General features: G+C 38.6%; 7 protein-coding genes across 22 annotated transcripts; 3 read left to right on the top strand and 4 right to left on the bottom strand.

The window, feature by feature from the left end:
• Positions 1-61: 61 nt before the first annotated feature.
• On the bottom strand, positions 62-14,166 carry LOC124409819 (inositol hexakisphosphate and diphosphoinositol-pentakisphosphate kinase 2). 14 transcript variants are annotated; one of them, XM_046887681.1, is made up of 30 exons: positions 14,004-14,166; positions 13,268-13,326; positions 12,494-12,595; positions 11,031-11,231; positions 10,797-10,937; positions 10,592-10,691; positions 10,367-10,521; positions 9,949-10,241; positions 9,662-9,856; positions 9,473-9,559; positions 9,157-9,345; positions 8,897-8,994; positions 8,559-8,696; positions 8,199-8,433; positions 7,886-8,094; positions 7,568-7,794; positions 7,350-7,486; positions 7,035-7,167; positions 6,701-6,940; positions 6,501-6,614; positions 6,232-6,386; positions 5,995-6,143; positions 5,625-5,672; positions 3,987-4,337; positions 3,165-3,344; positions 2,806-3,049; positions 2,546-2,574; positions 2,354-2,465; positions 1,881-2,249; positions 62-1,663 (listed from the first exon to the last, which is right to left on the bottom strand). In XM_046887681.1, exons 2-30 carry the CDS (start codon positions 13,298-13,300, stop codon positions 1,171-1,173), a joined length of 5,157 nt encoding a protein of 1,718 aa, XP_046743637.1. In that variant the 5' UTR covers positions 13,301-13,326; positions 14,004-14,166; the 3' UTR covers positions 62-1,170. The 14 variants fall into 14 exon arrangements, with proteins under 14 accessions (XP_046743637.1, XP_046743635.1, XP_046743642.1 ...); XM_046887679.1 differs by having other exon boundaries at positions 12,488-12,595; positions 14,004-14,093; XM_046887686.1 differs by having other exon boundaries at positions 7,035-7,149; positions 12,488-12,595; positions 14,004-14,093.
• Positions 14,167-14,214: 48 nt separating this feature from the next.
• LOC124409824 (NADH dehydrogenase [ubiquinone] 1 alpha subcomplex subunit 8) lies at positions 14,215-15,425 on the top strand. 2 transcript variants are annotated; one of them, XM_046887698.1, is made up of 3 exons: positions 14,215-14,481; positions 14,797-14,972; positions 15,068-15,425. In XM_046887698.1, exons 1-3 carry the CDS (start codon positions 14,353-14,355, stop codon positions 15,288-15,290), a joined length of 528 nt encoding a protein of 175 aa, XP_046743654.1. In that variant the 5' UTR covers positions 14,215-14,352; the 3' UTR covers positions 15,291-15,425. The 2 variants fall into 2 exon arrangements, with proteins under 2 accessions (XP_046743654.1, XP_046743653.1); XM_046887697.1 differs by lacking the exon at positions 14,215-14,481 and adding an exon at positions 14,600-14,738.
• A 562-nt stretch (positions 15,426-15,987) lies between these two features.
• LOC124409821 lies at positions 15,988-21,000 on the bottom strand. 2 transcript variants are annotated; one of them, XM_046887694.1, is made up of 6 exons: positions 20,996-21,000; positions 18,015-18,234; positions 17,734-17,894; positions 17,455-17,645; positions 17,095-17,368; positions 15,988-16,528 (listed from the first exon to the last, which is right to left on the bottom strand). In XM_046887694.1, the coding sequence occupies exons 2-6, from the start codon at positions 18,227-18,229 to the stop codon at positions 16,092-16,094; spliced, it is 1,278 nt and encodes a 425-aa protein (XP_046743650.1). In that variant the 5' UTR covers positions 18,230-18,234; positions 20,996-21,000; the 3' UTR covers positions 15,988-16,091. The 2 variants fall into 2 exon arrangements, with proteins under 2 accessions (XP_046743650.1, XP_046743651.1); XM_046887695.1 differs by lacking the exon at positions 20,996-21,000 and adding an exon at positions 18,429-18,546.
• On the top strand, positions 18,916-21,447 carry LOC124410103 (methionine aminopeptidase 1D, mitochondrial). Its single transcript, XM_046888255.1, has 7 exons — positions 18,916-18,979; positions 19,229-19,404; positions 19,480-19,725; positions 19,817-20,008; positions 20,377-20,527; positions 20,616-20,726; positions 20,924-21,447. The coding sequence occupies exons 1-7, from the start codon at positions 18,916-18,918 to the stop codon at positions 21,112-21,114; spliced, it is 1,131 nt and encodes a 376-aa protein (XP_046744211.1). The 3' UTR covers positions 21,115-21,447.
• LOC124409823 (proteasome subunit beta type-4) lies at positions 21,186-22,872 on the bottom strand. Its single transcript, XM_046887696.1, has 5 exons — positions 22,668-22,872; positions 22,147-22,353; positions 21,912-22,058; positions 21,554-21,752; positions 21,186-21,454 (listed from the first exon to the last, which is right to left on the bottom strand). Exons 1-5 carry the CDS (start codon positions 22,838-22,840, stop codon positions 21,362-21,364), a joined length of 819 nt encoding a protein of 272 aa, XP_046743652.1. The 5' UTR covers positions 22,841-22,872; the 3' UTR covers positions 21,186-21,361.
• Positions 22,873-23,802: 930 nt separating this feature from the next.
• On the top strand, positions 23,803-26,927 carry LOC124409690 (cyclin-L1). The gene is made up of 4 exons (XM_046887472.1): positions 23,803-24,364; positions 25,418-25,602; positions 25,752-26,336; positions 26,494-26,927. The coding sequence occupies exons 1-4, from the start codon at positions 24,101-24,103 to the stop codon at positions 26,747-26,749; spliced, it is 1,290 nt and encodes a 429-aa protein (XP_046743428.1). The 5' UTR covers positions 23,803-24,100; the 3' UTR covers positions 26,750-26,927.
• LOC124409696 (leucine-rich repeat-containing protein 51-like) lies at positions 26,484-27,866 on the bottom strand. Its single transcript, XM_046887479.1, has 2 exons — positions 27,534-27,866; positions 26,484-27,408 (listed from the first exon to the last, which is right to left on the bottom strand). Exons 1-2 carry the CDS (start codon positions 27,649-27,651, stop codon positions 26,933-26,935), a joined length of 594 nt encoding a protein of 197 aa, XP_046743435.1. The 5' UTR covers positions 27,652-27,866; the 3' UTR covers positions 26,484-26,932.
• Between the last annotated feature and the right edge of the window lie 41 nt (positions 27,867-27,907).

Genomic DNA, 27,907 nt, shown 5'->3' with positions numbered 1-27,907 from the left:
GAAATGCGTTGGGATTTATTTGCCGGATTAATGATACTGTTGATCAGTTCATTTGAATTTAGTAACACGTTTTGATTTATTTATTATTTTACAGCGGATAACACGATCTAACATAACAAAAAAATTCATCTATCTCACAATTGTGCATGAATATCTGTATAAGTGGTACCATAATAAATATGGAATACTAGTTATGTAGTACATTTCTTGAATAACGTCTGAGTTACTTTGCCTTTATCTGAACTAAGTGGAGATTTGAGACACTTCGCTTTGACGTAATTAAGGTCACGACAATTTTTTCAGGGAAAATAAATTATGTAACAGGACACACAATTATGCTAGTTTAAAATCACAGATGAATCTTAGGCGCTGTAATATATTTCCGATTGTCTACCAACGAAGATAATATAAATACTTAGCCGCAATTGAAAATATAGTTAAGTAATTTCGTAATTTTTGCTGTACAGCGATACAGGTTTAGGTAATTATTATGGCAATAATGAAATTAATACATTACATTAAAAATTACAAATCAGCGTAGATACGCTAATTAAATGAAGTCTATTTATACATATTTTCAAGTTGCGGAGTTTACTCCGATTTGTTAACTGTTCAATAAACTTTCTAACTAAAACAACTTTACATTCATATTTCCATCAATCATAAGGATTATCGGTCTCTAATCATTACGTTCATGGTGACCTAGGTACATAAATTAACGTGATTTCGTCACGATAGCAAGGAAGTTGAACAGTTTCACATATAGGTTTTGTTTTCTAATGCATATATCGTGCAGTTGGTTGTTCAATCTATTATTGTTGACAGTATGATTAAAATACTTTGAGATGAATTGTCAATCATAGTCAGGTTCCAAATACAGCCATCTAGAGATGGACATCAGTTATCTTGTTCTGAATAACGCTTCGTTTAATTATGACTAAACACCACAAATTGCACTTCAAGATCAATGGATTAATCATGATCTATCTATTAGGCAAAGTTATTTGACGTCGAGCGTGATAGAAATGAGAAATTCTATGGAAAACGAGGTTCTGTGAAAAGTAAGTGTGGTAAGATCGTTGGTAGTAATACTAAAGCGATTTCCCTATTTACCATCAACTCAATGAACAACCCTAACAAGCGTCTTTAGAAAAGTATTATTTCTCTGCTTTAACTTGGCTTGTTATTATCAACGTCAAAACCAACCCTGACATTTGTACCGTCATTAAGACTACTTGCTAGTGTAAGTAAAGGTTCCGACGGTTGGTTAATTCTCGCTCCATTGATGGGTATTGGATGGGTAAGGATCACCTCCAAGTTTCCTGTATTGTCGAGATTATCCGAAGTAGAAGGTTCCCTTTCAATTGGAGTAAAGCTCCGATAATCGGAGTCAAGTTCTACATTTGAATGTAGCGGTGCAATAGGAACGGTTTCAGATTTTGAATAATTGCTCTTGGAGATTGCCGATATTTTAGTAGTTTGTTGTAAATCAACATCACTCTCATTACTGCACAATGGTTTTGACATTTTTCTACCACCTTCGGCACTTGCCTCTTTGACTACCCCAGACTGGATCACAGTTTTCAGATTGTTGGTACACACTGTGACGTGATCTTTCAGCCTAACGTCATCATCCGCAACTTCCATACTTTCCACGCGGAACCTAGCGTGAAGAAATATTTTGCTTATCTGTATCTGACCAGCTCGGTAAATGTGATGCTTAACAATCAAAATTGAACACATAAAGAAAGATATAGTAATTAATATCATAAAGCCACAAAACTGTTATCCAATTTCAAAATAATCGAATAGATGAAAAAAAAAGTTGGTATTAAACAATTGTTTGTACTAAATTTGATATTATTTTTGAACTGACTTACCTTCCAATTTTTTTATAACTACAACTTGGTTGTACTGGATTGGAATTTTCCTGTTGTTCAAAAACAAATTTGATGTCTTGTTTTTTCTGCACCTTGCTCTGTCTCAATGTTAAAGTATGGTCCTCGTCTTCATCGATATTATCAATAATTGTAGCGTCATCGACACATACTGATTTCTTGACGAGCTTACAGCTATCGTCTTTGCAAATCTTCAAAATTTGGCCATCTTCGTTACTGTAGTAATCTGTAAAAGATATACTTCCACGGCTTTCTCGGCAGCTTTGATCTATTCCCATACAGATGTTATTTAGATCTAGGTTCAAATCTGGCATTCTGGCCAATTCGTGCGCCGTGTTGAACATGCGCATTCTGTGAATGAAAGACAATTATTAACTGTCAATAAATAAAGTGGTCATAACAGAAAACGAATTAATAAAGGAAAAATGCAATTACTAGAATTCTGCAAAATTTACCCATCATTGCTGCCGAGGCTGGTAGACATGCTGCATTCACCCGCCGATGTGGGAGCTGGAGACGATGGCTCTGATGACAAAAAAGATGGGGCTTCACTGCTCCACCCTGCGCCTACAATAGATAGAGTAACACAGTTTTAACAGACCTTCAACCATGGGCTTCTAGAGGCTAAAAACTTCGAAAATACTCACTGTTTGGACTGGTTGGTGACAGCTGATTTCTATAATCAGATTCATTGGGTAATTTGTAATTAATCAGAATGAGCATTACATGCCTGATAAAAATTGAAAATTATTCGTACACGCATCTAGAGGATCGCTCACCGTTCAGAGGTAATTGAAATGCCTTGATAAATGTTGAAACGGGTAAGAATGAAATCTCCAAATTGTGTATCAAGTACCGTGGTGACTTCAGGCAAGTTTATAGAATAAAATACGTACTCTGATCTTACCTAATAGCTTCGTTATCGGAGGAATGATAATCGCGATTGATGCCGCCTATGCTTAAATTCTGGAGGAATGACCCGTGAACAGATCCACCGGGAGATGGATATTTAGGCGGCGAGGATGCAGGAGTGCGGAAGAAAGACAGGCTAGTCATCATTTCTAGAAACGAGTCCAACTGTCTCAGAGACAGCGCATTGTGCAGAGTTTCCAGTGGCCTGATTGGTGGGACGCCTCCGAATCCATCTATAGCTGTGAAAAAACGAATGCATTTCAGTTTTGATAATGGGGGGGGGGGGGGGGGGGGGGGGGGTTGCACTGCCATTTTCTAGCGCTTTTTTGGGGCTTGTAAAGTGCAGCTATTTACCAGCAACAGCAGAGGCGTGCTGTGGCACCATATCCTTGAGGTCCGGGGCGCTGGATGATCCGCTGATAACAGCTGTGCTGAATAGGCTGTTTGTAGAACCAGTAAGCTTCTTGCTAACGTTGTATCCGAACATCTTGAAGTAAGTCATCTGTCCAGAGACGCTGTGGCGATAGCGTCTTGCTGTGCAGGTAGGGTAAGGTTGAATGACTCTAGGTAGTGTGCCGGGATCAGAGTTTTGGAGAGAATATAGGTATTACGGGCCATAGGGACTATTCGATCTATCTTGCGATTGCACCAGGATAAATGTATTAACTATATTAAAGACAAATGTTCTACTGAGCTTCCTAATCAAGCAAACATGTAACTAAATATGATTCTGAAGCAATGAGTTATTTAAAGCTTTACCAAGATGAGGGAATACCTTAAATGATGAAACGGATTAATTTTATTTAATTACACAAACGTAACGCATGTTAATCGATGATTGTAGAATCAAGCTGTCTCTGTCTGAATTTTGTGTGCCGTTAGTTTCAGCTGAGAAAAGAGCGGAAGATTAGGCTGCGAACGCTACTTATTTGACAGACAATTTCTTGTATTACAAACAGTTTGTTATTTGTACAAACATGATTTCCTCAATCATTAATTACAATGTGGATATATGCATAGAGTGTTGTTAACTTAGGCCATGATAAGGATGTAGATCTGATTGTGAGAAAAGCTTTGTAACTAACGTATAAGAAAGTGATTCATCTCTATGTTGTACAAGGGCAAAAAACAGTCAAATGTGGATATCCGGGCTGACTAACGTCAGTGTAAACTCACCGCACACTTTAAAGTTAGACAAAGTTGCTTCGGTGTAAGATCTGCCATACTTCTTAAATTGCGTTGACAATTGTGGTTTGGCTATGGTATAAGAAGAATTTGTCTCGTCTATGGGAGCACAGACTGTACCGGGAGAGGCAAGAGGTACTCGGTGAAAAGTTATTAATGGAGACGAAGATGAATTGGAATTGAAAATCATGGTTACAGGCATATTGGGTGAACTGAGCGAGTGCGCTAGAGTAAATGATCGCCTCAATGACTTTTGCACCCTTGATAATTTACTGATATTCTCGCAATGATTGGCAACATTCAGGTCAGTTTCTTGCTTCAGTGACTTTTGAAAGCACTCGGCTGATTATAAGTTAGGCGTTATAAAGTGAGATGGCACAAGGAAATTAATAAGTTGTAATAAAGTCGTATGACAGAATAGAGGACAAGGCGAGGGAAGGATGAAAAGAGAAACAAAATATTCTATTAAAAACCCGACACCAGATAATCCCGTCGAAAATATAATTCTCCTGTTGCGACGACGAGTTTCAACTTCTACTTCGACAATTTTGAAACTCTTCAACTGCAAAGAACACTATTGAAATAAATGAATATACAAGTAAATAATAACATCAATAATGAACTTTCAATTAATATAAAAAGAAAAATGATGATTGAAACTGTCTCGTTGTTTTCTGGAAGGCTATGAAGTCGATAATTTAAGACTACATGTTAGTAGTTCACTGTTCAATAAATATGAAAGTATAATTCTCGACGAAAATCATGTAACTAAAAGAAAATTTCTACAATTTTTTAGTAACCTTGTAACGATTCGATTCTTTTTCTGAACAAACTGATACGCATAATATGGTTGAGCATATCAGAAATCATTCTGGTCTAATTGTGGTGCCTTTTTATCAAATTAACAATTTGAATCATAGATAGAAACTGTTTGTATAAAGAAATAGAGATAGAAAGCGAAGAGAGAAAGGTAGAGAGTATCGCATTAAAAGGAATAGAAATCATAAAAAAAAGCACTTCATGTAGGGCAAATAATATAAAGACGAAATATAGAAATTTGAAGAATTAAGTACAGTTGTGTAAAAAGCTTGAAAATGGTTTTAAAATTTGCAGTGATCTTCATATCATAGAACAATAAAGTAAGAAATCGAATCTACAGAAAAAAAATTTAACTTCGCTTTTCTATATAGACGAAAATTTCTAATGATATAGGCTGAAAAATTCTGAACATAGCATGATCTACGATACAAAGCTTAGAATAGTGGATGTCGAGCCAATTTACATATATCGGCATAGCTGATAGAAAAGCAGTCAATAAGCAGATAGTGAACCATTAATGACCTGATTTGAAGAAAAAAAAAGACAACATTTTTAAAAATTATTTTAGGTCTTTTTGATGTGCAATACTTTATGGTATGTCGTTGATATTTGCCAAATGTGTGCAAAGGTTACCGTACAAATATGAAACGTAAATTTATATCAATAAAATCAGTTATTAATTACTTATCGTGATTATTTGCTAAACGATGGACTGAACCCTGATCGATAAAATTACGACAACTCCGAGATCCCTACACATGTTGGTGATTAACTCTGTCAAGTGATTGTACTATAGAGTGAACCACATACCTTCCTTATTGACTGCGTCCAAGCTTTGATATTGCACTTTCTCAGCAGCTATGAAAAAAATCCAATTGTTACAAATTCGTTATTACATATAAGAATAACGATTTTGCCGGTATTATTCTACTCTCAGTAGTATGACAAAGATTCAAGAATCTCCGTACACGCTTCACTTGGCTACTGCAAGTGTAGGACTTATCTTATAAAAGTCAATGTAAAGATCACATAAATTTTTGCTTTTACTGTTACTAGATCTTATTAGTGGCTTGGGCAAGGATAGGGAGTTCAATAATCCTTCAGGCTTGGTAGAATGAGGGAAGATAAAAGGTTAGAAGAAGTTCAACAAGCAAATCAAGAAAGCAGAATTTGTACAAACGTTTCACAGGCTTTTCTTGTCTCTGGTGATCATAGCTTCTGGCTCTCGGTTCATTTATACCCGCTGCCTCCAGTTCTCGACGTTGACGTTGACTCGCCGCTAACTGGCTGCCAAGTCTAGCTGCTTCGTGACCCGCCACTGTTCTTGCGCTGTGAAAAATTACCCAGCTCAAATATCTGTGCTCGTTGATCCTGTTCCTTATCCAATAGCTATCTATATCGATACAAGTTTCCTCACCTGATTGGAATTGGCGCCGAGCTTTGTAGAAAGCCACTATCGAAAGGTTCATCGATTATGGGATCCAGGTCCATCATATCTATAGTTCGACTGGCCTTCGGGCTCTCGCTGTCCAAGGGCAGGTTGCCTTCGTCCGTTTCCATCGGTGAAATATTCTACGATTACAAAAAAATTTCATAACAACACATCACTGGAAATATTTCCCAGAAGCTCAAGGTTGCGAACGTTGCTAATGCGTGTTGCTAAAACATGTCAATTTCTCCACTTACCGAATTTGTAGCAGGGCTATTTGTGTTGTCATCCAGGATACTCAATTCGGAATCTTCCTCTTCGATTCTCGTACTGCACTGAGAGCTACCTTCCGCACCTGATCCTGCCTCACCCTGGGCAGAAATAAATATAACGTATTTTTAGAAATCGACAGCATTAGATAAACGTATCCCGATAAATTGCCAATATCGAAACGTACAAGATTATGATTACTCTCGTTCCGCGAATGCGGCCGGAAACCCGGTCCTGGGGGAAGATTTTTCTGCACACAACAGTTCACTCCGGGACTAAAGTGAAGCTCAACATGGAAGCGTTCTTCACTGCTTGGATCCTTTGTTGGATCTTCGTACAACATGACGACGATTTGCGACATGTAATTCAATTCTGATACCATGCTTACGTACTCCATTGCGCGTCGCCATTGTTCATCCTTGACCACCTATTGGAGTAACGGATGAAATAAGTAATGAAAAATTGTGACACAGTTTGAATTCGACAGCTTATTTGACGTAAAAACGAAAAATGATCAGTACATCAAGTAATCCCCCGTATCGCAATACAGTGAGTAGGGAGTGAACATGGCTTTCGCTTGTGAAGTATAATCTCGTTCTGACGTGTCGTCCAGGACTTGAAACTCCGTGCGAGTATCTGAAATGAAAGATACGACTGAATACAAAATAAATATTCAGCTTTTCGATTCTGAAGGAAATCAATATTCTACAAAATTCTATGAAACAAATTTTTGTGTGAGAAAAGTGACATATCAACAAGCTCAAATTGCTGAAATTCGATTACATAATTAAAGACGAAATGACCTTGCAACGATCCAATAAAAATATTATACTTGCCGTGGATTTAATCTATTGACAGTCTCCTCACCGGTCTCCTCGATATTTCGCTGAAGATCTGCTCGAATCTTTTTCAGTAGAGGTGTGCAAATACCTTGGCCTATGGTAAGTTTTTCCTGAACGGTTAGCCCGTATTCCTGATATTCGAAAGGTAGGAATTAGACCAACAATATCTCAAATTGTTTTGCTTCAATACCATTAAAAATTGTTAATATTACCTGCGGTATGACAATGTCAGCTAAATATTTTGAGTATATGTAGAGCTCTTCTGCGTAATCGAACTGAAGCGTATGATTGTTGTGCTGCAGGTCGTACTTAATGCAATCATAAATGTCAGGGATTTTCGATATGTCGAACCTCTTCTTTTTGGTGCAGAAATCTTTTTCAATTTTACCCCACCGGCGGCCCATTAATTCCCATGTTTCCCCATGGTACAGAATCGCATCTGGAAGTGCACCCCGTAACAAGACGTGTTAAAAACTGTACCAAAAACTTGAGCATTTCGACAAAACGACGTAGTTAATTTTCACGGTCACCTTTGGTCTTGGGATCGTCTTTCTTGATCCTGACAATGTCCATTAGTTTCTGTATAAGAACGTGAACGTGCTGACAACATCTTACAGGATTTTTTACGAAATTCATCGCCGCATTTATGCTCAGAGCATTACCCGGATTTATCTGCTCGCGATCTTCGCGGGTAAATTCTCTATCTTGTTGCAGTAGTTCATGCAGTCGCGTTTTTACCCTGAGAATGTAAATGCACGAATTACGAATCACGAAACGCAGCAAGAATCATTCAAAAGATTTTTTGTTTAGTAAAATAAGAAAGAAAACGGAGAGATTACTTACATGTTTTGGTACTTACTGCTGTCGCAATCATTGTCCAAAAGTCCATTGGTATTGGCGCTTTTGACCATCTGTACCAAAATGGGAGTTAGTTCGCCCTCCAAAGCAAGTAGACCCTTGGCGAAAGCTGCAGCCGTCATTTGGACTCTACCTTCATCGCTGGCATAAATTTTCAAGTCATGACGAAAAGTTGAGTGCAGTCGAAGGAGACCCAAACCTTGGGCGCCGGCGTATTCTCCTGCATGATACGAATCGAATTATTCATACGCAGACACTCGTCGATTTGCTCATGAACAAGAGATTTAGGGTTGTTGGGAAAGGAAGGAGTAAACAGAATAAAAAATAATGGCGAGAGATACGAACCACTAAGGTGTCTACCTTGACCTCCTGGATACATGCACCGAAATATACGGCCAAGTTCTTCGGCTTGGATTCGGCCAGCTGGCGTCAACTCTCCGCCCCACTTTAGAATCAGTACCAAAGATGGCTCGCCAAATCTGTCTAAAATAAGAAAAGATAAAGATGCATATTTTGAGGACAAGTATTCGATAGCCTGAATCATGAGCGATAGAATGACAATGAATTTGCATGATAAAATGGCAAATCGAAGTGCTCTGGTAGAACGAAACGCACACTTGGTGAACGAATGTTGAAGGAAAATGAAATCGAAAATAAATAATGGTATAATCAATCATGCATACTGTTGGTTTTACCGTCATCTGAGGAGCTGCCTCTAGGTCTGCCTTTAGGCTGATATTTCATCTGAACCTTACGATTAATTCCTGAAAAATGGCCATACCTGAATAACAACAATAAGTTAGATTTAGAGCTGACTTTGTTCCTGTTCGAAAAGAATAAATGAAAAATTAACAACAATCAGACAGTAGCAAAAAAATACGTAGACAAGGCGGATATCCAGCATTTTTCTTGTAAAAGTATCGACTTCACTCTCACTGCTCACATTTCTAGGACACTTTTCAGCTGCTCCAGTTTTCCTTGTTTCTCTTCTAACTCTGGTCCAGCAGCACGATGTTGAATCTCTGTTAACAAGCTACGCGCAGTGTCCAAAATCTCCTGAAGCTGTTTGGGCCGCTTCAGTTTGACGTGACCATGTTTGTAACCGTCGTACTTCGCGAAGATCTCAAAAAATCTGAATAAAATAACGGAAATAAATTCGTAGGTAGATTTCGAACGGCGTTAAATTAACTGTCAGAATTGATCGAGATAAAACAGTTATTTTCAGTGAAGTATAAAGTTACAGGAAGTTGCAAGCTTACTTGGGATGACGAACCTCGACCTTCATTTTTTGCTTGGGAGTTCTATCGCCATGTCTGATAACTGCGACGACACATCTTAGCTCCATCCTAAAAGGAAGAGCTTAATGAATGATCTAATCGTATTATTTACATTGATAAAAGGAATCTTGTTATCAGAATAACAGACAGTCTGCAATTCCTGATGCTCACATTTTTCCAAATGTAGTGGGGACAATGGGTGGATCGTCCAGTTGAAACGGAACGCTCCAGGGAATGTGAAGAGTAGGTGCCAATTCTCTAAGAATCATGTTTCCCAAAATTTTCGCGCAATCGTCGTAATACTTGTTCGAATTTTTAACAAAACTGAATCCATTAACGTCACAGACAAACGATTGACCATTGGCTCTGTAACCCACATAAGAGGCTTGAAGAAATTCGAATAAAAAATTCCAGACAGTGAAATTGTGGATGAAAATTGAGGCGAGATCTATGGTTACCTGAGCAAATCAAACCCGCAAACGGTTTGCTTAAAGGCGAGGCATACTTTTCTGCTTATCAGTTTTTCAGCATTGCTAAGAATGACAGGATAGCGTATTTCCTTTCCCTCTGAGTCCCGTTCCACTTTGCCGTCCAGAGCCGGGCTCTTTCTCGCTTCGGCGTGAGCATAATCAGGCCCAACTGTGTAAACTTTAACATCAGTGCCGTCGGTTGGCATGAAATCTTCATATATGTAAGACCCAGTTTTCCGCACCCGAGACTCTGGTGAGTAAACGCTGCTGCGGCTGCCAATCTGTACAGCAATGTATAATTGGCTCTAATTGGAATCGACAAGCATGAGGTTCATTTTTCTTATAGTTTTAAAGGATGTTCGATATTTTTTATCTCACATAAATATTGAATCATCGTTAGATCTACCTTTCTAAATAATCTTTGACTTCCTCCGCCTGCGGATGTTGGATAATATATGTAAATGTTATGATCTTCAGCGGATACTGGCTTCTCAACGAACGGTTTATTAAACGTTATACCGTTCACCTCTACGTGATCCTCCGATTCAACCAGTTCATGATCTGCAATGAATAAATCGTTACTAATTTTCGTTGTGGATAAATGCGTTGGTGTGGAATTATTCAAGTTTACGCTTTGGATCTGCAGAATCTCTGTCCAGGACTGCGTATCGCGGTATTTCTATGCCCTCTCCGTTGAGTATTGCATAAACTCGTCTGCGATCCTGTAAGCCCAAAATAAAGGAAGAAACAAAAAAACGAATTGACACCCAAAACATTTTCGACCTAAGTCTAAGTGTAAAACAAATTGTAGCTGTTTCAAATGCTATTTAACTTACCTGAATATCGTATTGCATACGCAGATTGTTAATTATAAATGGATTTCGTAGACTGGCATACTGTATAGCTTTATCCAACGGAAAGCCTTTGCTGTGAAAACTTATCAAACAATCGACTATCGGCCAGTCTTCCACAGGTTCCTAAAAACGTTAACGAATAATTGACAATTTATTGTTGAGTTTTTCAGTGTGTGTGATTCGATAGATAGAGATTAGATAAAACGACTCTCTCACTTTAAGTATGACTTCTTCCGGGAAAACGATGATTTTCAAATATTCGAATTCTTCAAGCCTTGTCAAGATCTCCTTCATGGGTTTACTCTGAGACTTCTTGGCCATTGCGCAAACGCCAACCAAAACTTGCTTTCCCTCGCCATCCAGAGAAGTTGTACTTCCCATGCATCCATCTTCGCTTAAGCATCCTTTCGGCAGATCCTGGATGTACATGCGTGTAACAGTGTTAGCTAAATAATAATTATCTTCCACAAGATTTCGCGAACAAAATGAAACTGCGCAAACAATTATCATCGAAAGTTTCATTTCAGACTTTCAAGAAGATACGATCTTTACTTTACATTGCCTTCTTAGTGGGATTTTTTGGAATAGGATTCTCGATTCCGAATTTTTTTCGTATCATCTCGCCTTGACATATTCTTGAATTGTTAGATATTAAATGGTGGAATTTGAACACAATCGATCTGATTGGTTGAGGGATGTCAGATGAATGATTTTTAGTGAAAGAAATAATAATTTGTCTAGTACTTACAAAACAAGCATCGCAATAACAAAACTCTGGTGAATTATCTGCATTCTCGAATGAAAATGTCAGAAATGGATCCATCGAACAATTTAACGATAATAACTAATAACAATTTCAACACATAAGTGATTTCACTAACACTGATAATCGCAGTACAACCGTTACTCTGCATATAAAAAGATCAATGATCTCTCAAATTATGAGAATAGTGAAAGAAAAGAATTGAAAAATTATACAGCTCAAGATTACTGAATATTGGGCAAATAAATAGCGGTGTCTACATACTAAAAACCCTGGCACAGATATTTCTAAAGATTATCAGAAATATTCTGCAGTAAAACAGAAAGGCGATATTTTTTAATAATTATTTACGAACAATAAAATCAATAAAGATAAAAAAAAGAAAACAGTAAACGAAAGCTAAAATAAGCTAATAAAAAGATATGCTTCTGGTTCCTGGATATCTGAACAATCACTTAACTATATTAAAGTAGTTGCCCAATTTGTCAGCTTTTATCAGCATTGTAAAAAGAGAATACACCAAGTCGTGTTTGCTTCAGCTTTTACCATATGTATTTAAAGAGCGATAGAGTAGCTCTGGCTTTTACTACGTTATAACTTCAAGATTATCCGATTATAAATCTGCAGATTAGGGTATGGAAAAACTAAGGTTGGTGTACATGGATTGCGCGAATGCAAATAAAAGTTTCAAGGTTGCAGAGATAGAATCTGATAATGCCTTGACTTGCAATTAACCCAAAACATTCTGTTGCATAATGTCGCGTGAAATTGCTTTCAAGGTACTGCATAAAAGAAAAATTGTTTAATAAATAACAGGGGTGAGAAAACGAGAGGATTTGACGGAAATACTAGAGGAAAGGAAAGTCAAGTCCTAGATTTGTTCAAACTAGTATTAAAATGTTGAACTCACTCGTGCCGAGGAATGGTAGATCGAAGATGAGGACTGACCGACGAGGGAGGATTGCCCTGGGTTAATATCTCCTACGTAGAAGACTGGTCTTGTTGCATTCTTCAGATCCTGTTCGAAGAATGCAAACTAGGTAAGATATTCTTCGGTCGCTTTGTCAGTAGCAAATCGATGTGTAGCTTGTGATTATTGTTGTATATAATTCAATTCTGCTGTTTTCTATATTTTTTTCCCTCTTCCCAGGACGATGAGAAAAATTTATGATAAATTCAGATCCAAGAAACCAGAACCGAAATTATATTAATTATTAAGAAATAATAACAAGCTGGTGCTATTGGTAGTCCATGGCTACGCGTAAAAGCATCTAGACGAGTATCGTGACAATAAACTTATGTTAGGCAAAGAAGGCAAAGACTGCGACCTTTGGCTAAAGGTCAACATAGTCATAAATATTCGTAGATTACAAATGAAAGAGCGCCAAGCACAAAGAAAAAAAAGGGAGGACTAAAAGCAAACCACAAGCTAATGGGATCAAGAGTTCAATTCAAAATTTACCACTTTTATGGCACAAAAATAATAATAAAACCAAATTATGATAAAGCTCAAGAGTCCATCAACAAATGCTTAGTTCAGAATTTTTTATTATACCCAAACGATTGTATGATCTTCGAATATTTTATCTGGGCTTGATTGTTGATTACAAAAAAAAAAAAGAAAAAAAGCAGCATAAATTTATAGAAAAAAAAAAATTGGCCACACAGCGTCGATAATGAATAAACTTACCTGGTAGCCGTACTCTAATTCCGTATAAGACATATCAGAGAAGTTTCTGTCTTTTCTCTCTGCAATTATATGGCATATGACAGGTGGTCAAGTGTTTTGATAATATTGAACACACATTCTTAATTCTCTGATTTTTGCAACACAAGTAGTCAGTCTGGGAATTTGTTACCAGGTAATCAAATATTTGCATTGACCTCGATCATTGGAACAATTGTCAGTTAAAATATAAAAAAGCCATAACATTACAGACTGTAGTTAAAATTCACTGAAGTGGGTTGCGCGCAGTGACAATAACTGCAATTCTGAAAAATAGATTATTCCTAAGGTCGAATTATGTTGGTAAAGAAAATCTGGCTGAAACATAAAATACTGATTTCTAAATTGGAGGAAATGATGGCAGAGCTGGAATATCGAAAAAGTAGTAGATAACACCGTGTTTGTACCTAAAATGTGAAAAAAACGAGAATATTCCTCATCTGATAATGTGGAGCGTAACAGGCAATGCGCGGTGTAATTCGAAGTTTTCGGTTTCTACCTAGTACGCAGTTAGCAATAATCTGATCATTTTATGTCAGGCTGACAGCCACATCACGTGTCATACTTCGGTCTAGACCAGCTGGATTTTGTTTATTTCGTTATATTTTACTGATCAGCATTTCAGAGTTGCCAGTTCGGGTTACGAAGCATCGATGTATGTACACAATTATTTGATTAGCAGAAGTATTTCATCACCTACTTCTTCCCTCTTCTCTCGACGCGACCAACGAACCAAAATCACTGCAATAACGTCGCAAACAACAAACGCAGTAGAAGGCGAAGTCTGTGCCGAAAACTAATCGGAGTCGGTTATTTTTCGTTTGAGAGTTGTCACACCTGTCTCTGAATTGTACGGACCGGAGTTTCCGAGCTGCGTTCGCATCACTTCAAGCAAAACTCACTTGCGTCTTGCTGTTGCAGATGCGAGTGAATAGGTCGAGGGGGTTTATTTGCGACATTGGGGTTGTTGCGCGAATTCTCGAGGATTCTGAAAATAAGTTAATTAGGTTCTATTGAAAAGCGGCCGCCTACCGATACGAAGGTACAAAATGGTTATCACGAGTTCAACGTACCTGCCTACCGAGGAGGAACTGACGGTTGAAGAGGTTAACGTTGGTACAGCATCTCTGCGCGCCGCATCCTTTCATTTGGGCAAACACTGCGAGCACCATAATAACGTAAATGAATATTCAATCACAAGTAGCTCGGCTGATCTATTGACCCATCGATGCTTCGAAATTTCAATCTCCGATACAAGCTCAGTCTGTTTTTTGGATCCCAAATAACTTTCAACCCAACGTCACTAGAGTTATTATGTAATTTATGGAGCATAGAAACAGAGTCTATGACCCATTATTCTCAAATAAAACAAATTTTTGTTTGGCTTCTTGTTTTCGATGATGATTTGTATCTTCTGGACCAGATATTGATGATTGTAAACATGGAATTTGTGGATGGTAAGCTTGATTTTCAACGCTCTTCGTTCTGTCTAGGAGTTTATATTGTGCCGAGAAGAAGAGGATGATCCTAGACGTTGTTTGAACGAAGGCAAGGCAGTGACGGCGTGTGCCCTGGATTTTTTTCGAAAAATAAAGAAAACTTGTTACGATGAATTTACTCAGTACGCCACGTGCCTTGACAAGAGCAGTGGGGACATGTCATTTAATCGGTAATCTATCTAGATGTCATTGGCTGCCGTAGCAATTACAAGCTTTTTTTTTTTTAACAAAGCAATTGAAATTGTCCCTGTTTCTGACTTTTCAGTTGTCGATTGACACAAGCCGTCTATGACAAATGTGTCTTGGATAATCTGAATATAGAGCGTCCATCGTTTGGATATTTCTGCGAAGTAAAGGTCCACGATTCGCCTAGACCCAAACCACCAGCTGAGCCGAAGGCGGTTTACCCCGATGCTGCGCCAAAGTTACCGGACGACGCCCCACGCCCACCAGCACGTTACGGCGCAAGATCCATATTTGGAAACTAAATACACATAGCGTGGAATCAATTTCTTATTAACTATTTATAGAACATAGTGTGCAGATTGTGTACTATATTATATTGTAGTGCTCAACTCTTGTGTACAGGTAATGTGTAAATACAATCTATACCTGTGCTATAATTTTATTTTCAATTTATTTGTTACGACACATAAAAAAAAAATCTGCCAAGTTCCCTACAGGGGGGGGAGAGGGTCTAAATGAAGTGGAAACGCTAATCTAGTTTTGTAAATTTGAGATACATTCTAAAGTCTGGATTAAAAACTTCCATATACCTAGTTGAATTTTAGTGGATCGTTGGACAATTGGTGACGTATTCAAAATTTGAAAAAACTAGAATGATTAGTGGTAAGTACACACACGTCTTCTTCAATTAAAATTGGCTTTGTATGAATAGAGAATATGCTATTTAAATTATTGATTATTTTATGGCTGACCGTCGTATTAAATATGGAAAATGTTCCGTTACATGCCCTAACAACGGAATTGCAATGAATTCGTCTTCAGCTGCTGTTCTAATATTCTGAAACTTGTTAATATGATTAACCACCAGTTACAAGCATACTAAAAATTATTTTATAGCTAATCATTGCTGATTCCATATAGTGTAGCATGTTTCAAACAATCTAAATTCGAAGTCAATGCTCTCAAGGTCAAATAGAATATATACAAATTCGTTGTTCCAGAATTATTGATATTTGACCTGCAACATATATCAATCTAACTTTATCAATAATTACCTCATTCTTTCTTGATTGTATAATTACTGCCTTACCATTCACATTCATTCAATTTGAGAATTGAGAATTGCCTGTGTTATTTGACACTGAACGAGCTCCATGCCTATCTTGGTCGTAATCCCGGTCAAATCTGTCGTCGTGACCCCAACTCTTACTGGAATTGTGTTGCTTGGATGACCAGACTTGCTCGTCGGTAAGCTTGTCCTTTTTACCTTTTACTTTTCTGTCCCCTGTGTTTTCTTTTCTGTTCTCTCTTATGCCTAATCCTCGGATCGCCCTCGGCAAAGACGGTTGAGATTGGTGAGACGAGTTGACGAGCTGAGAATTTATCATCCCAGATGAATTCTGCTCATAAGACTTCGGAGAAATCTCGAATTTTGCACTTTCTTCCACATTCAATGATTTCGCCAAGGTTCCAACACCGCTGCCCGCGTTACTCAATCGTTCTTTGCGATTACTATCATACTCGGTGTTTCTCGCAGTATCTGCAAGTTCATATGATATGTCTATACAAATCAACTTCCAGTGAATTACAATTCCGATTTGCTCGCAATTATTTTACTGCAGTACATGTCTGAATACAAAATAATAGTGCATCTACACCGTAGCAATTATTTGTTAGTACTTTTCTTCAATGTCAAAATTTTACAAGCATTTCTTAACAGAAGTTTAACTTTTTCCAATAATTCTTTTGATACCTTGGTCCGCAGATCCTTCCACCGATTTTTCACTATGTTTTGTCAAACTTATAGGCTGGCCTTTTCTTTTTACTTCAACTCAGGTGAACATATTTCACGTGATCCAGTGAATTTACGTTAGTCAGTCGTTTAATAGGTATGTTATTTTTTCATGAAGAGAAACAAAGGTAAGAAAATAATTTACGAAATACAAAGATTTTTTTTGCCAAATTAGAAATTATCTTGTTCTCTTTTCCTCCTGTATAGTTCAGTAAAGACGATAATCGGAGGATATATGTATAAAGTAGTAATTTCAACATATTTTATATAAATATATATATATATATATGTTTATCACATGAACGTTTCATTACCATTCACTTGGTCCTTTGGTTTAACGATATTCTTAATATTCTGGTAACGTTGTAGCTGCATCATTGCTTCCTCACCAAGTTGAGCTAAATAAAATGCTTGCAGATCACCCGACAGCGGCTCGTATGATTGATTAGCCAAATCAACTGCGAGCAGTAACATCCCGCGAGATTGAGAACTCAGATTACGATTTACCAAAACTGTTCTTACATGTATAAGAAATCGCTCGAGTTCTGCTTGATTTGACGATCGGATTTTTTTCCCATTCAATGACAGCTGTGTGATCAACATATCAATTAAACATCAGCTACTAGTCCTAATATTTCATTTTCATAAGAGTTTAGAAACTATTCTGCTTGTACCTGAGTGGCAACGAGTTCAATGTCTTCTTCAGACGCGGACTGGAGCAGAGCCTTCATATATTCAAGCAAAGGCACTCCGATCAACGGCAATGGCTCTCCAGTCGTTAGTCGCACTTGATAATAAACTTCGCCTAAGAGAGACATGGCATTCAAGTAATGCATCACACATTTCTCTCTAGTTTCATCCTTTTCTGAGAAAAAATTTCAATATGAATTCAATGAAATTGAATTGATACTAATGCAAACACATTCTTCAAATATTTACCCTTCAACACTCACTTTCGTAATCCTGCTGCAATGTAGACAACAAAATACTTCTCAGTTTTGTACCATTTTCGTCCTGCTGGTCGCTAATTTTGTTGTAACTAAAGAGCATGGCCAGCTTAATTCCAAATTGTCTATCCTCCAACGCCTGCGAATGCAGTGCATCGAATACAGACCTGAGAAGTTCATAGCATAAAAGGTTTGTAATTTATAAAAATACAAGTTCGAATAAGTCCACCATTTTTCTGAATGATTTGATTACAAATCGGTAGCACGTAGTAGAGTCACTTGTGTACCTCAGTCCTTTCTGCCTTGCCGCATCCTGGATCAACGTATCGATTTCGTCTATCTTGGACATCGGAGTGGCACTATAGATGCTGAGACTGTCGATTTGGCCAATGAGCTTGAGGTGGTCAGGAGGTTTTTGGGATTCAACTGGTCCTGGCCTCCGCAATACAGCCTCGCGATTTTTTGCCGTTGCCCATCCTCTGCCTCGTGATACAGACGTCATGTTCGCTATACAAAAGGAGTTTCAATAAAAGTTTTCGCAGAATTTCGGCGATGTTAAAATACATTTAAATTTCGCATGAACTAGCAGTCGTTTGACATCGCAAAAGGTTAAGCCGTATGTTTTCCCCATCAGCAATTTTTCACTCTCACTAGCTGTGGAAATTGATTCTGTCTATCAGTAAAGCACGCTTTCAACTTACTTTATGTAGATTTTTATCAATAAGACGCAACCCTCGTGTGTAAAGCGATCGCGTAGTTACTTGATCAAGTCCATCAAGTCATATACAACCATCAAAAGTTAGGAAGCTGCCATTTTTGAAAGCTATTCGAACTTCGAAGGTGTGAATAGATCGCAGACGAGGCGCCACTGTACTATTTGAAAATAAAACCAAGCCTGTCTATCTTCAGTAATGTTATTCGGTCTATAAATAAGTGTGTATTCCATGTTTGAAAATAGTAGTCAACACCTTACGGTGCGTTCCGAAACTAGCTAGCGGCGCTAAAAACTCCCTAGGATAGAGGCAACGCTACCCAAGAACTAGGCAGTGCAAAAGAGATAAAAGATTATTGACAGTACTGAGAGCTCATTTCGGAACGCATCTGTAAAATGTGCGCTAAATTCTAATGCGATTGGTTAAAATCCAAGATAGCCTTGATGTGGTCGGCGCACGTGATTTGTTCTTAGAGATGGTTGCGCAGAAACACATTTTCATGCATCTCTGCGTCTTCTTACATGCGCCGATAACCTTTGGTGAAAAATTTCTGTCTACTGCTGCCGGCGTTCATTATCGTCACTGACAATTGTTAAGTTCTGTAAATTTGTAACTGTAGAAATGAATGATTGATGGACAGTTTGTGATTTCAGGAAATCTATTTGATGTTATCGAGTGAATGCACTTATGTTTAGTCCATGGTCCTTTAGCCGGCCCAATCCAAAATGACCGCAGATTGATCCTCCTTTTATAGACGTTACAAAATTTATTTGTGAAGAACTTTTGAGTTCGAGAGAGATTTTTGCGTTTCGAATCTTTCGACGAAGAGGAATATTTTCAAAGTTTTAACTTACTTCATTCACCCGTGAGACGCGTTGCAATGTTGAGAACTTTGAATAAAACAATAATCACCGCTCAACCGGCGCGTAAATTTTTCAAAAATTTTTTCAAACGAGAGTCGAAGGTACAGATACGAAATCCAGATCAAACCTTTTTGCTCTCAGTTCTTAACTCGCAGCAATTTGCAATAAATTGACAGATTATATCACAGAAGAAAGGCGTGAAAACATCTTTTGGAAAGTACGACGTTGTCGAGCCATGGCCAACTGTCTCTGAAAGAAAGAATGTACCCTCTTACATCCCGAAACCGTCTTACGCAGAATCGTCAGTTCCTTGTAACGGACCGAAGGAAGCAGAAATCAAAGATAAAAATCAAATAGAATGCATGAGGCACAGCTGTATTTTAGCTAAGCAAATATTAGGCGAAGTTCGACATTTCTTAAAGGTAAAATCAGCAAAAATTCATTAGTCCCCGCCTGTAGTTATTCAAGTTTGCCATTGACAAACCTTCTCAAACATTAATTTCATTTTTTCAGGTTGGTTTTACAACCGATCAGTTGGACACTAAGCTTCATCAATTGATTATTGACAATGGAGCTTATCCCAGTCCTTTGAATTATCGAGGTTTCCCAAAGTCAATTTGTACAAGCATAAATAACGTTGCTTGTCACGGAATCCCGGACAGTAGACCTTTGCACAATGGCGATATACTTAACGTCGATATAACGGTACAAGTAGATCGCTCGGAAACAAAATGCTTTGACCCTAGTACACTACACTGGGTGTGGCACACCTCGCTGGTTTTATTCATCTCGCACTCTTCTTAGCCGCCAGACTCCAACAGCAACGATTTATTTATACCTAATTTTTGCAAAATTCGACTTCATCCTATTTCCTTGCATTCTAGATTGTTTAACATACAATTCTGTACTAGATTCATGAAGAAGTCTTCATTGCACCAAAAACTACTGTTTCTTGATGTTGGCCAGGTGGCAAACACCCAAGTGTGCAGTTAGTAATCGACTGCGGAAGTGTATCAATTTAGGGTTAAAGCGACAGATTACTGTGATCTTCATTCGAGCCCTTTCGATTATAGGTATTTCTCAACGGGTACCATGGCGATTGTTCTGCAATGTTCAAGGTAGGCGAAGTTGATGAAGCAGCTTGCCAATTGATCGATGCAACAGAAACATGCCTGGCTAAAGCTATTTCTATATGTAAACCGAATGAGAATTTCTCTTCCATTGGTAATTATTCATAAATTGACACTATCTGGTGAACTCGGTAATTTAGATAATAATTAGTTTAATTAAATTTTTACTGTACAATCATCAGGTCAGATTATTGAAGAAACAGCAGAAAAACATGGCTTCGGAATTGTTCCCGCTTTTGCAGGCCATGGAATCGGCAACTACTTCCATGGACCTCCAGACATTTGCCACTTCAGTAAGTTTGAATCGTGACAACAAGACTAGAGATGTGAATTGTGGGTTAAAAATGACCAACTCCTGCAATATCTTCAGCTTGAGAAAATTGCCACCAAATTGAACAATATTGCACAAGTTTTGAACATTGTTTCCAATCATGTGTACGCATTTAATTTTCCTACAACTTAATAACTCTTTAACTTTCCATTTTTCCAGAAAACCATGAACCTGGAAAGATGCAGACTGGAATGACATTTACAATTGAACCTGTACTAACACAAGGTGGACCTGACGTAGAAATTCTGGAGGATGGTTGGACGGCAGTAACCACAGACAATGCGCGTACTGCTCAAGCAGAACACACCATTCTTATTACTGATAGAGGGTGTGAAATTCTGACTCAATAGATATATGAGAGTTTGTAAATAATATTAAAATTAAATACATCATGTGCGTGTGTAAATAGATGTGAACCATATAAATAAACAAATTTTGAATTTTATTTTATTACTGATACAAAAGAATCAATTTTCACGGAGCTGCGCTAATAGTTCAATTCTGTGATAGAACGTTTGAAAACACATTCGACACTATTACCACATTCACCGCAGTGTTATGCAATTATTTGTTATTCTCTCATATTCTGCACCATGTTTAACCAATCATGTGAGCAAGCTCCCAGTTGCTCTCCAGTGTTAGCGGTCCCCTAATCTCTATTCCTTCTGTACTTATGATTCCAATTTGGTACTGTAACATAAATGAAATTCAGGTGCTTTATACCCAATTGTCTGCTCACTTTTTAACCACATTGAAAATTTGCATGCTGTTTCAAGAGGTTTTACTGACCTTTGGAAATGATCTAGCATCCCTGTAGAAGAGCACTTGCATAGCTTTGGTCAGGATCTCTATAGCTTCTTCTTTATTCAAATCTGGTTTCGATTCTAGCGCCTTTCGTAACAGAGGTGTAGCCATGTAGGCTCCGTAACCAGTTGCAATCACAGGATCAATGTAAGCTGTTCCAAGCTTATCTACCGTCCCCATGAACCTGTGAATAGGTGTTTTATTTACAAGCCATGAATAAACTCGTGAAATTCAAGGAAAAAAATGAGATTTGAAGAGACGATTGGCATTTACCAAATTATTAGCTGTAGCATGTACTACTCAAATTGGCGTATCAATGTTCCGAGGTGATGAGTTTACTTACGGCTGTCCATATTCCAGTCCAGCGATGATAAAATTGTTCCAAAACGGATCAAATTTCGAGCGCCTGTTGTACATTACTCTAGTTAACCAACAGTGCAGTGATTTAGGTTTTAAGGAGAATCCATCATCTAGGCATTCTTCTTCAAGTCTAGAATAATTGTTGATAATACAGTCTCTTTAACAATTATTTATCCGATCAGAATAACGTGCACTACATTCAAATTAACGCAGCTTACATCTTTTGCTCAATGATGTTCTTTAGGTACTGAAAATCTGCATAATCTCCACCGGCTCCCAAGATGATATTGTCGTTGACCTTCATTATACGCTGACAATTTCGGAAGCGGGCTAACGACCCGTACGACCCGAGTACGTCAGCTGCTATCACAACTCCGTCTTTAAATTGGAGTCCGACTACAGACGTTGCAGTAGTCAATGGTGCCCTATATTGTTGCAAAGAATTAATAATCGTACAATTTAATTTTGAATTAGAAGAAGAAGTAACAACTCATTTACGTATTGCGACAAGCGATTTTTTTTTTTTAAAGCTCTACGTGTTGCGGTTCAATCAACTCTACCGGGGCTTCGGGGGCAAATCATCAGGTACAACGATTGGTGAGAATGAAACTTGGGACGATTGTTCTTCGTCGACTTTCAAATCACATGATATAACTGACGAACAATATTTGACAGAGCGAGTATAGGTTACGTACCAGACAGTGGAGGAGAGAACAATTAGAAGGAAGTAAAGACTTACTGGGATCGTTGTGAACCGTAAATGTCTGGGACCGAAGTATTGCTTGACAAATCATGCAAAGCGCTATGAAACGGGGTATTTTGCACTCCCGAAAACGAAGAATAAAGATTAGCTTCGCCTAAAAACGCCATGTTGTGACTGACTTGTGATTTCAGTGTGTTCTGCGCAATCATCGCACGCAGAGTCAACTCCGTAAAGTCACGAACCTTACGAAATAATCACAAACGAAACGTTAATATCAATCGTGGTGCATATAAAGACCCGTTGTACACCTCGAAAACGCGGGGATCAAGCGATCAGAGTGAAACTTGGGCAATTAATGCCTTATTTTGGCAAAAGGTGGAGCGTCTTTTTACTTTTTCAAAATTTGAAAAAAAATTTACAGATTAGTTACCACCCACAGAAATTGGCCAAATTTTCACAGTTACACTGAACTGGTCGAACTATCCGGTATGATGCCACTCGGCGGTGATGAAACACACATTTTGAGCCCAGTCCTATGAGATTTGATGGTGCATTGACGAAATGGCAGCTAATCTGGTTTTCGATTACAAAGAACACCGAAATCTCATTTTGGCGACATTTGTTACCAGCCTTTCATGCATGCCGGTAATTTTTTATCGACATTACACGCATACATTACCGACATGCGCGTAATATCGGTAACGAATGTCGCCAAAATGAGATTTCGGTGTACTTCGTAATCGAAAACCAGATCAGCTGCCATTTCGTCATTTCACCATCAAATCTGATGGGACTGGGCTCAAAATGTGCGTTTCATCACCGCCGAATGGCATCATACCGGATAGTTAGATCAGTTCAGTGTAACTGTGAAAATTTGGCCAATTTCTGTGGGTGGTAACTAATCTGTAAATTTTTTTTCAAAATTTTGAAAAAGTAAAAAGACACTCCACTTTTTGCCAAAATAAGGCATTAACTGCCCAAGTTTCACTCTGATCACTTGAGCGGTATAAGAGTTTTGCATCCCCGCGTTTTGCGATATCAGCGCTGTTCAGCGTCGGTTAGCGCAAGCTATATTGTACGCACTTGCGACTCATTTATTGTGGTCTTCATGGTGGTGATTTTGACGCGTCGCTTGCCGCCATTTTGTTATGTGTTTCGGAACGCATACTCGAGACTAATATTAATTGCACGGTGATCGAGCAAACAGTTAAAAGATTATTTTAATCTCAATAGCGTTAGTAGCCACGGTAAAAGAGAATACGATTTAGATATTACCGTTGCTTATCGTACAACGAATAGCTTTAATTTCACTACTTAAATCACTCGATTCTCAGTGATTCCGTGCATCTGAAATCGCGATCCAAATCGTTCCGAGTACGTGACCCAAGCATTCGCACATCGTGTCGTCGTTCGCGTTGTATGGTACAAATAGTGTTGCGGGTAAATTAGATACTACGAAATTGTTTAGGATGGGTACCCAAAAAGAAAAGGAAAAGGAAAAAGAAAAGGACAAGGATAAGGAAAAGGAGAACTCAAACCAGTCAGCCGCAGGAAAAAACGCCAAGTCATATGGGAAAATAGTGCTTACCCTTCAAAATTGCCTCTTGCCTGAAGAGAAATTAAACTCTACTCCGTCCTACTCAGATGGCTTGGATACGGAGACAGAAACTGATCTGCGCATCCTAGGATGCGAACTGATACAAACCGCTGGGATACTTTTAAAACTTCCTCAGGTGCGTATCGTCAGATAGAGTTAATTACGCTGATACATTTTAAAAGTTTGAGTATGAAAAAATTGAGGAAAGCAAATAAATAAACAAATACTGAAGGTACGTCGGTTGGTATTGCTAGATCAGAGTTGCGGAAACTGCTACTTTGTTGCCCCGCGGTATCATTGAGCGTTTAAGGCTTATTGAATTAGTTGTGAATCCACATTACATGGCGCAATAGTCACGGTAACAATGTTATGTTGTTTTACAGGCGTCATTCGTTGACGAAAGGATCATTGTCTAAGGAATGATCCATGGACTACGCCAAATCGATGCATCAATGAAGCAACCGATCTTGGATACAGACTTGGTTCAAAAAGCATCAAGCCGGCGATACCCAAATTGAGCATCGGTTGAACCCTTGATAAAAAAAATTCTCAATCGACACTTCGGTGTACTGTCAATATTGTCCCATGTAGAAACCTGTGCGCTTTCAGTGAATAATCTTATACAGAATTAAAAACAGTCAACAAAGCGTAAGATATTAATTCCAGATGCGTCCAGATTTATGGCCAGAAATATGGCATCGATATCACGCTGTCAAGACTTGTGTTCATAGTACAAAAACTCTTGAGACTGCAATTTTGAATAGCAGAAATACGGGGAAAGTAGTCTATTTCCAAAACTTCAAATCTTGTTTCAAACGTTCATTCCGACGCCCGTAGAATCTAACACAACCACTAATTTAATGGGATATAACCAGCAAGTCAGAGAAGAGTCACTGCAAGAGTGCCTAGCATTGTTTTGAATGCTCGTTGTTTATAAAAAAAAAAAAAAAGAATTCACTCCCTAGCTACACAAAAGTAGAGTCTGAATATCTTTAAACGGTATGTGTAACTGGCACTGAATTACGGTTGATTGGGGATTAATCGATATGAGAAATTCATTGCTCCGCACAGGCTACTATATGCGCTAAATAACTCTCCAGGCAGTGATCCTCTAACGAATGACGTCGAAGTTTGGAAAGCATATTGCCTAGTGTTGATTTGTAACGATGTTTCTCATGTTTTCTTCCAGGTTGCTATGGCCACTGGACAAGTGATATTCCAGCGGTTCTATTACAGTAAATCACTGGTCAGGCACAATATGGAGACAACGGCGATGGGATGCGTTTGTCTGGCGAGTAAAATTGAAGAGGCTCCAAGGCGCATCAGAGATGTCATTAATGTGTTCAATCATATTAAACAAGTTTCAAGTCAGAAGTAAGTGCTGCAAAATTGAAGAGTAGGAACATTACCAATGAGAGATATTTCCAGCTTTTGTATCACTAAACTTGAATGCCAACTAAAGTAAAAGATTGCTCTGCGGTCAAAGAACTTGATCCATAATTTTTTTCTATTTCTATTCATAGGACTATCCAGCCCGTCGTACTGGACCAGAGTTATGTGACGCTAAAGAACCAGGTAATCAAGGCAGAGAGGCGTGTCCTGAAGGAGCTAGGTTTTTGCGTTCACGTTAAGCATCCGCACAAGATAATCGTCATGTACCTTCAAGTTCTGGGATATGAGAAGAACCGTGCGCTGATGCAACAGTGTTGGAACTACATGAATGATTCGCTTCGCTCAGATGTATTTCTGAGGCATCAGCCAGAAACTGTTGCTTGTGCATGCGTTTATTTAGGTGCACGCCAGCTGCAACTTCCACTGCCCGCGACACCCGCCTGGTTCAGGCTATTCAAGGTCAGTGAGTCGTCCATCAGAGACGTTTGCCGACGAGTTTTACGTCTCTATGCTCGACCCAGCGTCAGTGCCGAACAACTGGAGAAACGCGTGGATGAACTTCGCAGGCGGTACGAAGAAGCTAGAGCCAAGGCAAGGGGTGGCGAGGTTGACGGTCACACGCCCAGCCCTCCACTACCAAAGCATCACAATGCTTGGGGAGGATTCATCAGTCGCAGCGGGACACATGCTGCCCCTGAAAGAGCAAAATCGCCCAGGTACGATGGAATGACGAAGTCATTAGATTTATTTTCATTCACAATTAATCAATCCCTTGCATGCAGTTATTGAGACGCGAATTCACCTGTCGAAACAGCTGCAATAAAGCTGTACTTCTATGTAAGCATCATTGTTTTATTCTTTTGTCATTTTCAGGCATTCCAGATCTACCAGCCTCTCCCCTTCCCGAAATGACATTGCAAAACATGGGAAGCGAAAGAAACACTCAAGTAGAAGTAGATCGCGGAGTCACAGCCACAGCAGATCGCGCAAACCGAAAAAGACCCAGCGGCGAAGATCAGGAAGCCACAAGTCGTCGCGGAGCCACTACAGATCTCGTAGTAGATCGAGGGACAGAGGAGGGGATCCAGATAAAACAGCGAAGCATCGAAACAAGCATAGACGCCATTGATCAGACAGAATTTTTGTAAGAAAGAACAATTTCATTTCCTATGTGACCATGAACATGTAATTTAGTCGAATTATTATCTTAGGTATATTTACTTAAGAGTAATCGCGGCTCCATTAACAAATGATATGAATGTATTTTATTAAGTAACAATCAAATAAAAGTTATATTTCGAATGAGAGATGCTTAGGCGTTCATCATTTTAGAAAAACCAGCCGGAGGGGCTTTTTTCCTTTCAGCGGCTACTACTGGAGCAAAGTCCAAGTTTATCAACTGCGGCAAAACTGTCAAAATGAATGATCTGTACGAGGGCACGGATTCTATGGGATTTCCGTGCAGCGTTAGGTTTCTTAGCTTGCACAATTTTCGCAGCTTTGGAACACTGTTCAAATTCGAAATTGCATTTCCATGAATGTAGAGTATCTTGAGATTCGGGAACTTCGTTATTTCATCGTCGATCTCGGTTATGTTATTGAATGAGAGATCTAGCCAAGCCAGACTGCTCGGCTCTGCCAGTATTCTGTTGACCAGATTTTCCAGTCCGCTCATCGAACTCAACAAATTGTTGCTAAGCCAGAGGGAACTCGTAAGGAAACGTTGATTGGAAGTGTGCAATGGCACTTTGCCCACACGGATAGATCGAGCCCGTTGGAAGTCAAAATCTGAAAAAAATCTATGACTACGTTTACCAGTTAAAAAATTTGTATCAGTCAAGTTTTGCTCTTGATCTTTCACAAATTGTCGAACTCCTTTGCAGTAAATCGATTAAAAATGTCGTGTGTAGTACCGTTCATATTTGTTGCTTTTTTGAAAGAAAGGTCCATCGGAGGCCCGGCTTGCATTTCCTCGTGATCGTCACGACGATAAGCTGATAATCCATTTCCCAGGCCATTTGCATTCGCCATTTCAGAGGTGATATAATTTAATCTGCGGATATTTTCATCGATTGCAAGCAGATGATGAAAAATTTAATTCATATGTTTAAAAAAATTAATCTGTCTTGAATTCGTTTAATTTATAGCATAGTGGAGGATTATATCGATCCAATGAAATCTCCACAACACTCCGCAGTTACCATGATTCTGAAATCTGGCAGACCATTTGGCATTGCACATTTCATGTTCTGATAAACAAACAATCTTTGCTTGCTAACTTCATGCT

Source organism: Diprion similis, chromosome 8 (assembly GCF_021155765.1).
Source record: "Diprion similis isolate iyDipSimi1 chromosome 8, iyDipSimi1.1, whole genome shotgun sequence".
Taxonomy (NCBI): domain Eukaryota; kingdom Metazoa; phylum Arthropoda; class Insecta; order Hymenoptera; family Diprionidae; genus Diprion; species Diprion similis.
This window is presented reverse-complemented; position numbering and strand designations above follow the sequence as displayed.

Coding starts and splice junctions, on each gene's coding strand:
- LOC124409690 (XM_046887472.1), top strand. CDS start 24,101: ATGGGTACCCAAAAAGAAAAGGAAAAGGAAAAAGAAAAGGACAAGGAT. Junction 24,365..25,417: donor TACTTTTAAAACTTCCTCAG/GTGCGTATCGTC, acceptor GTTTTCTTCCAG/GTTGCTATGGCCACTGGACA. Junction 25,603..25,751: donor AAACAAGTTTCAAGTCAGAA/GTAAGTGCTGCA, acceptor TTCTATTCATAG/GACTATCCAGCCCGTCGTAC.
- LOC124410103 (XM_046888255.1), top strand. CDS start 18,916: ATGGTTGCGCAGAAACACATTTTCATGCATCTCTGCGTCTTCTTACAT. Junction 18,980..19,228: donor ACATGCGCCGATAACCTTTG/GTGAAAAATTTC, acceptor AGAACTTTTGAG/TTCGAGAGAGATTTTTGCGT. Junction 20,727..20,923: donor TCCAGACATTTGCCACTTCA/GTAAGTTTGAAT, acceptor CCATTTTTCCAG/AAAACCATGAACCTGGAAAG.
- LOC124409696 (XM_046887479.1), bottom strand. CDS start 27,651: ATGGCGAATGCAAATGGCCTGGGAAATGGATTATCAGCTTATCGTCGT. Junction 27,409..27,533: donor AAAAGCAACAAATATGAACG/GTACTACACACG, acceptor GATTTTTTTCAG/ATTTTGACTTCCAACGGGCT.
- LOC124409823 (XM_046887696.1), bottom strand. CDS start 22,840: ATGATTGCGCAGAACACACTGAAATCACAAGTCAGTCACAACATGGCG. Junction 22,354..22,667: donor TACGGTTCACAACGATCCCA/GTAAGTCTTTAC, acceptor GCAACAATATAG/GGCACCATTGACTACTGCAA. Junction 21,455..21,553: donor ATGCTAGATCATTTCCAAAG/GTCAGTAAAACC, acceptor TTTATGTTACAG/TACCAAATTGGAATCATAAG.
- LOC124409824 (XM_046887698.1), top strand. CDS start 14,353: ATGGTTATCACGAGTTCAACGTACCTGCCTACCGAGGAGGAACTGACG. Junction 14,482..14,796: donor ACTGCGAGCACCATAATAAC/GTAAATGAATAT, acceptor CGTTCTGTCTAG/GAGTTTATATTGTGCCGAGA. Junction 14,973..15,067: donor GGGGACATGTCATTTAATCG/GTAATCTATCTA, acceptor CTGACTTTTCAG/TTGTCGATTGACACAAGCCG.
- LOC124409819 (XM_046887679.1), bottom strand. CDS start 13,300: ATGTCTTATACGGAATTAGAGTACGGCTACCAG. Junction 10,938..11,030: donor CGGAAGAAGTCATACTTAAA/GTGAGAGAGTCG, acceptor TAACGTTTTTAG/GAACCTGTGGAAGACTGGCC. Junction 2,250..2,353: donor AGCCTCGGCAGCAATGATGG/GTAAATTTTGCA, acceptor TTTCATTCACAG/AATGCGCATGTTCAACACGG.
- LOC124409821 (XM_046887694.1), bottom strand. CDS start 18,229: ATGACGTCTGTATCACGAGGCAGAGGATGGGCAACGGCAAAAAATCGC. Junction 17,895..18,014: donor GCAAGGCAGAAAGGACTGAG/GTACACAAGTGA, acceptor TGAACTTCTCAG/GTCTGTATTCGATGCACTGC. Junction 16,529..17,094: donor ACCAAAGGACCAAGTGAATG/GTAATGAAACGT, acceptor ATGAACTTGCAG/ATACTGCGAGAAACACCGAG.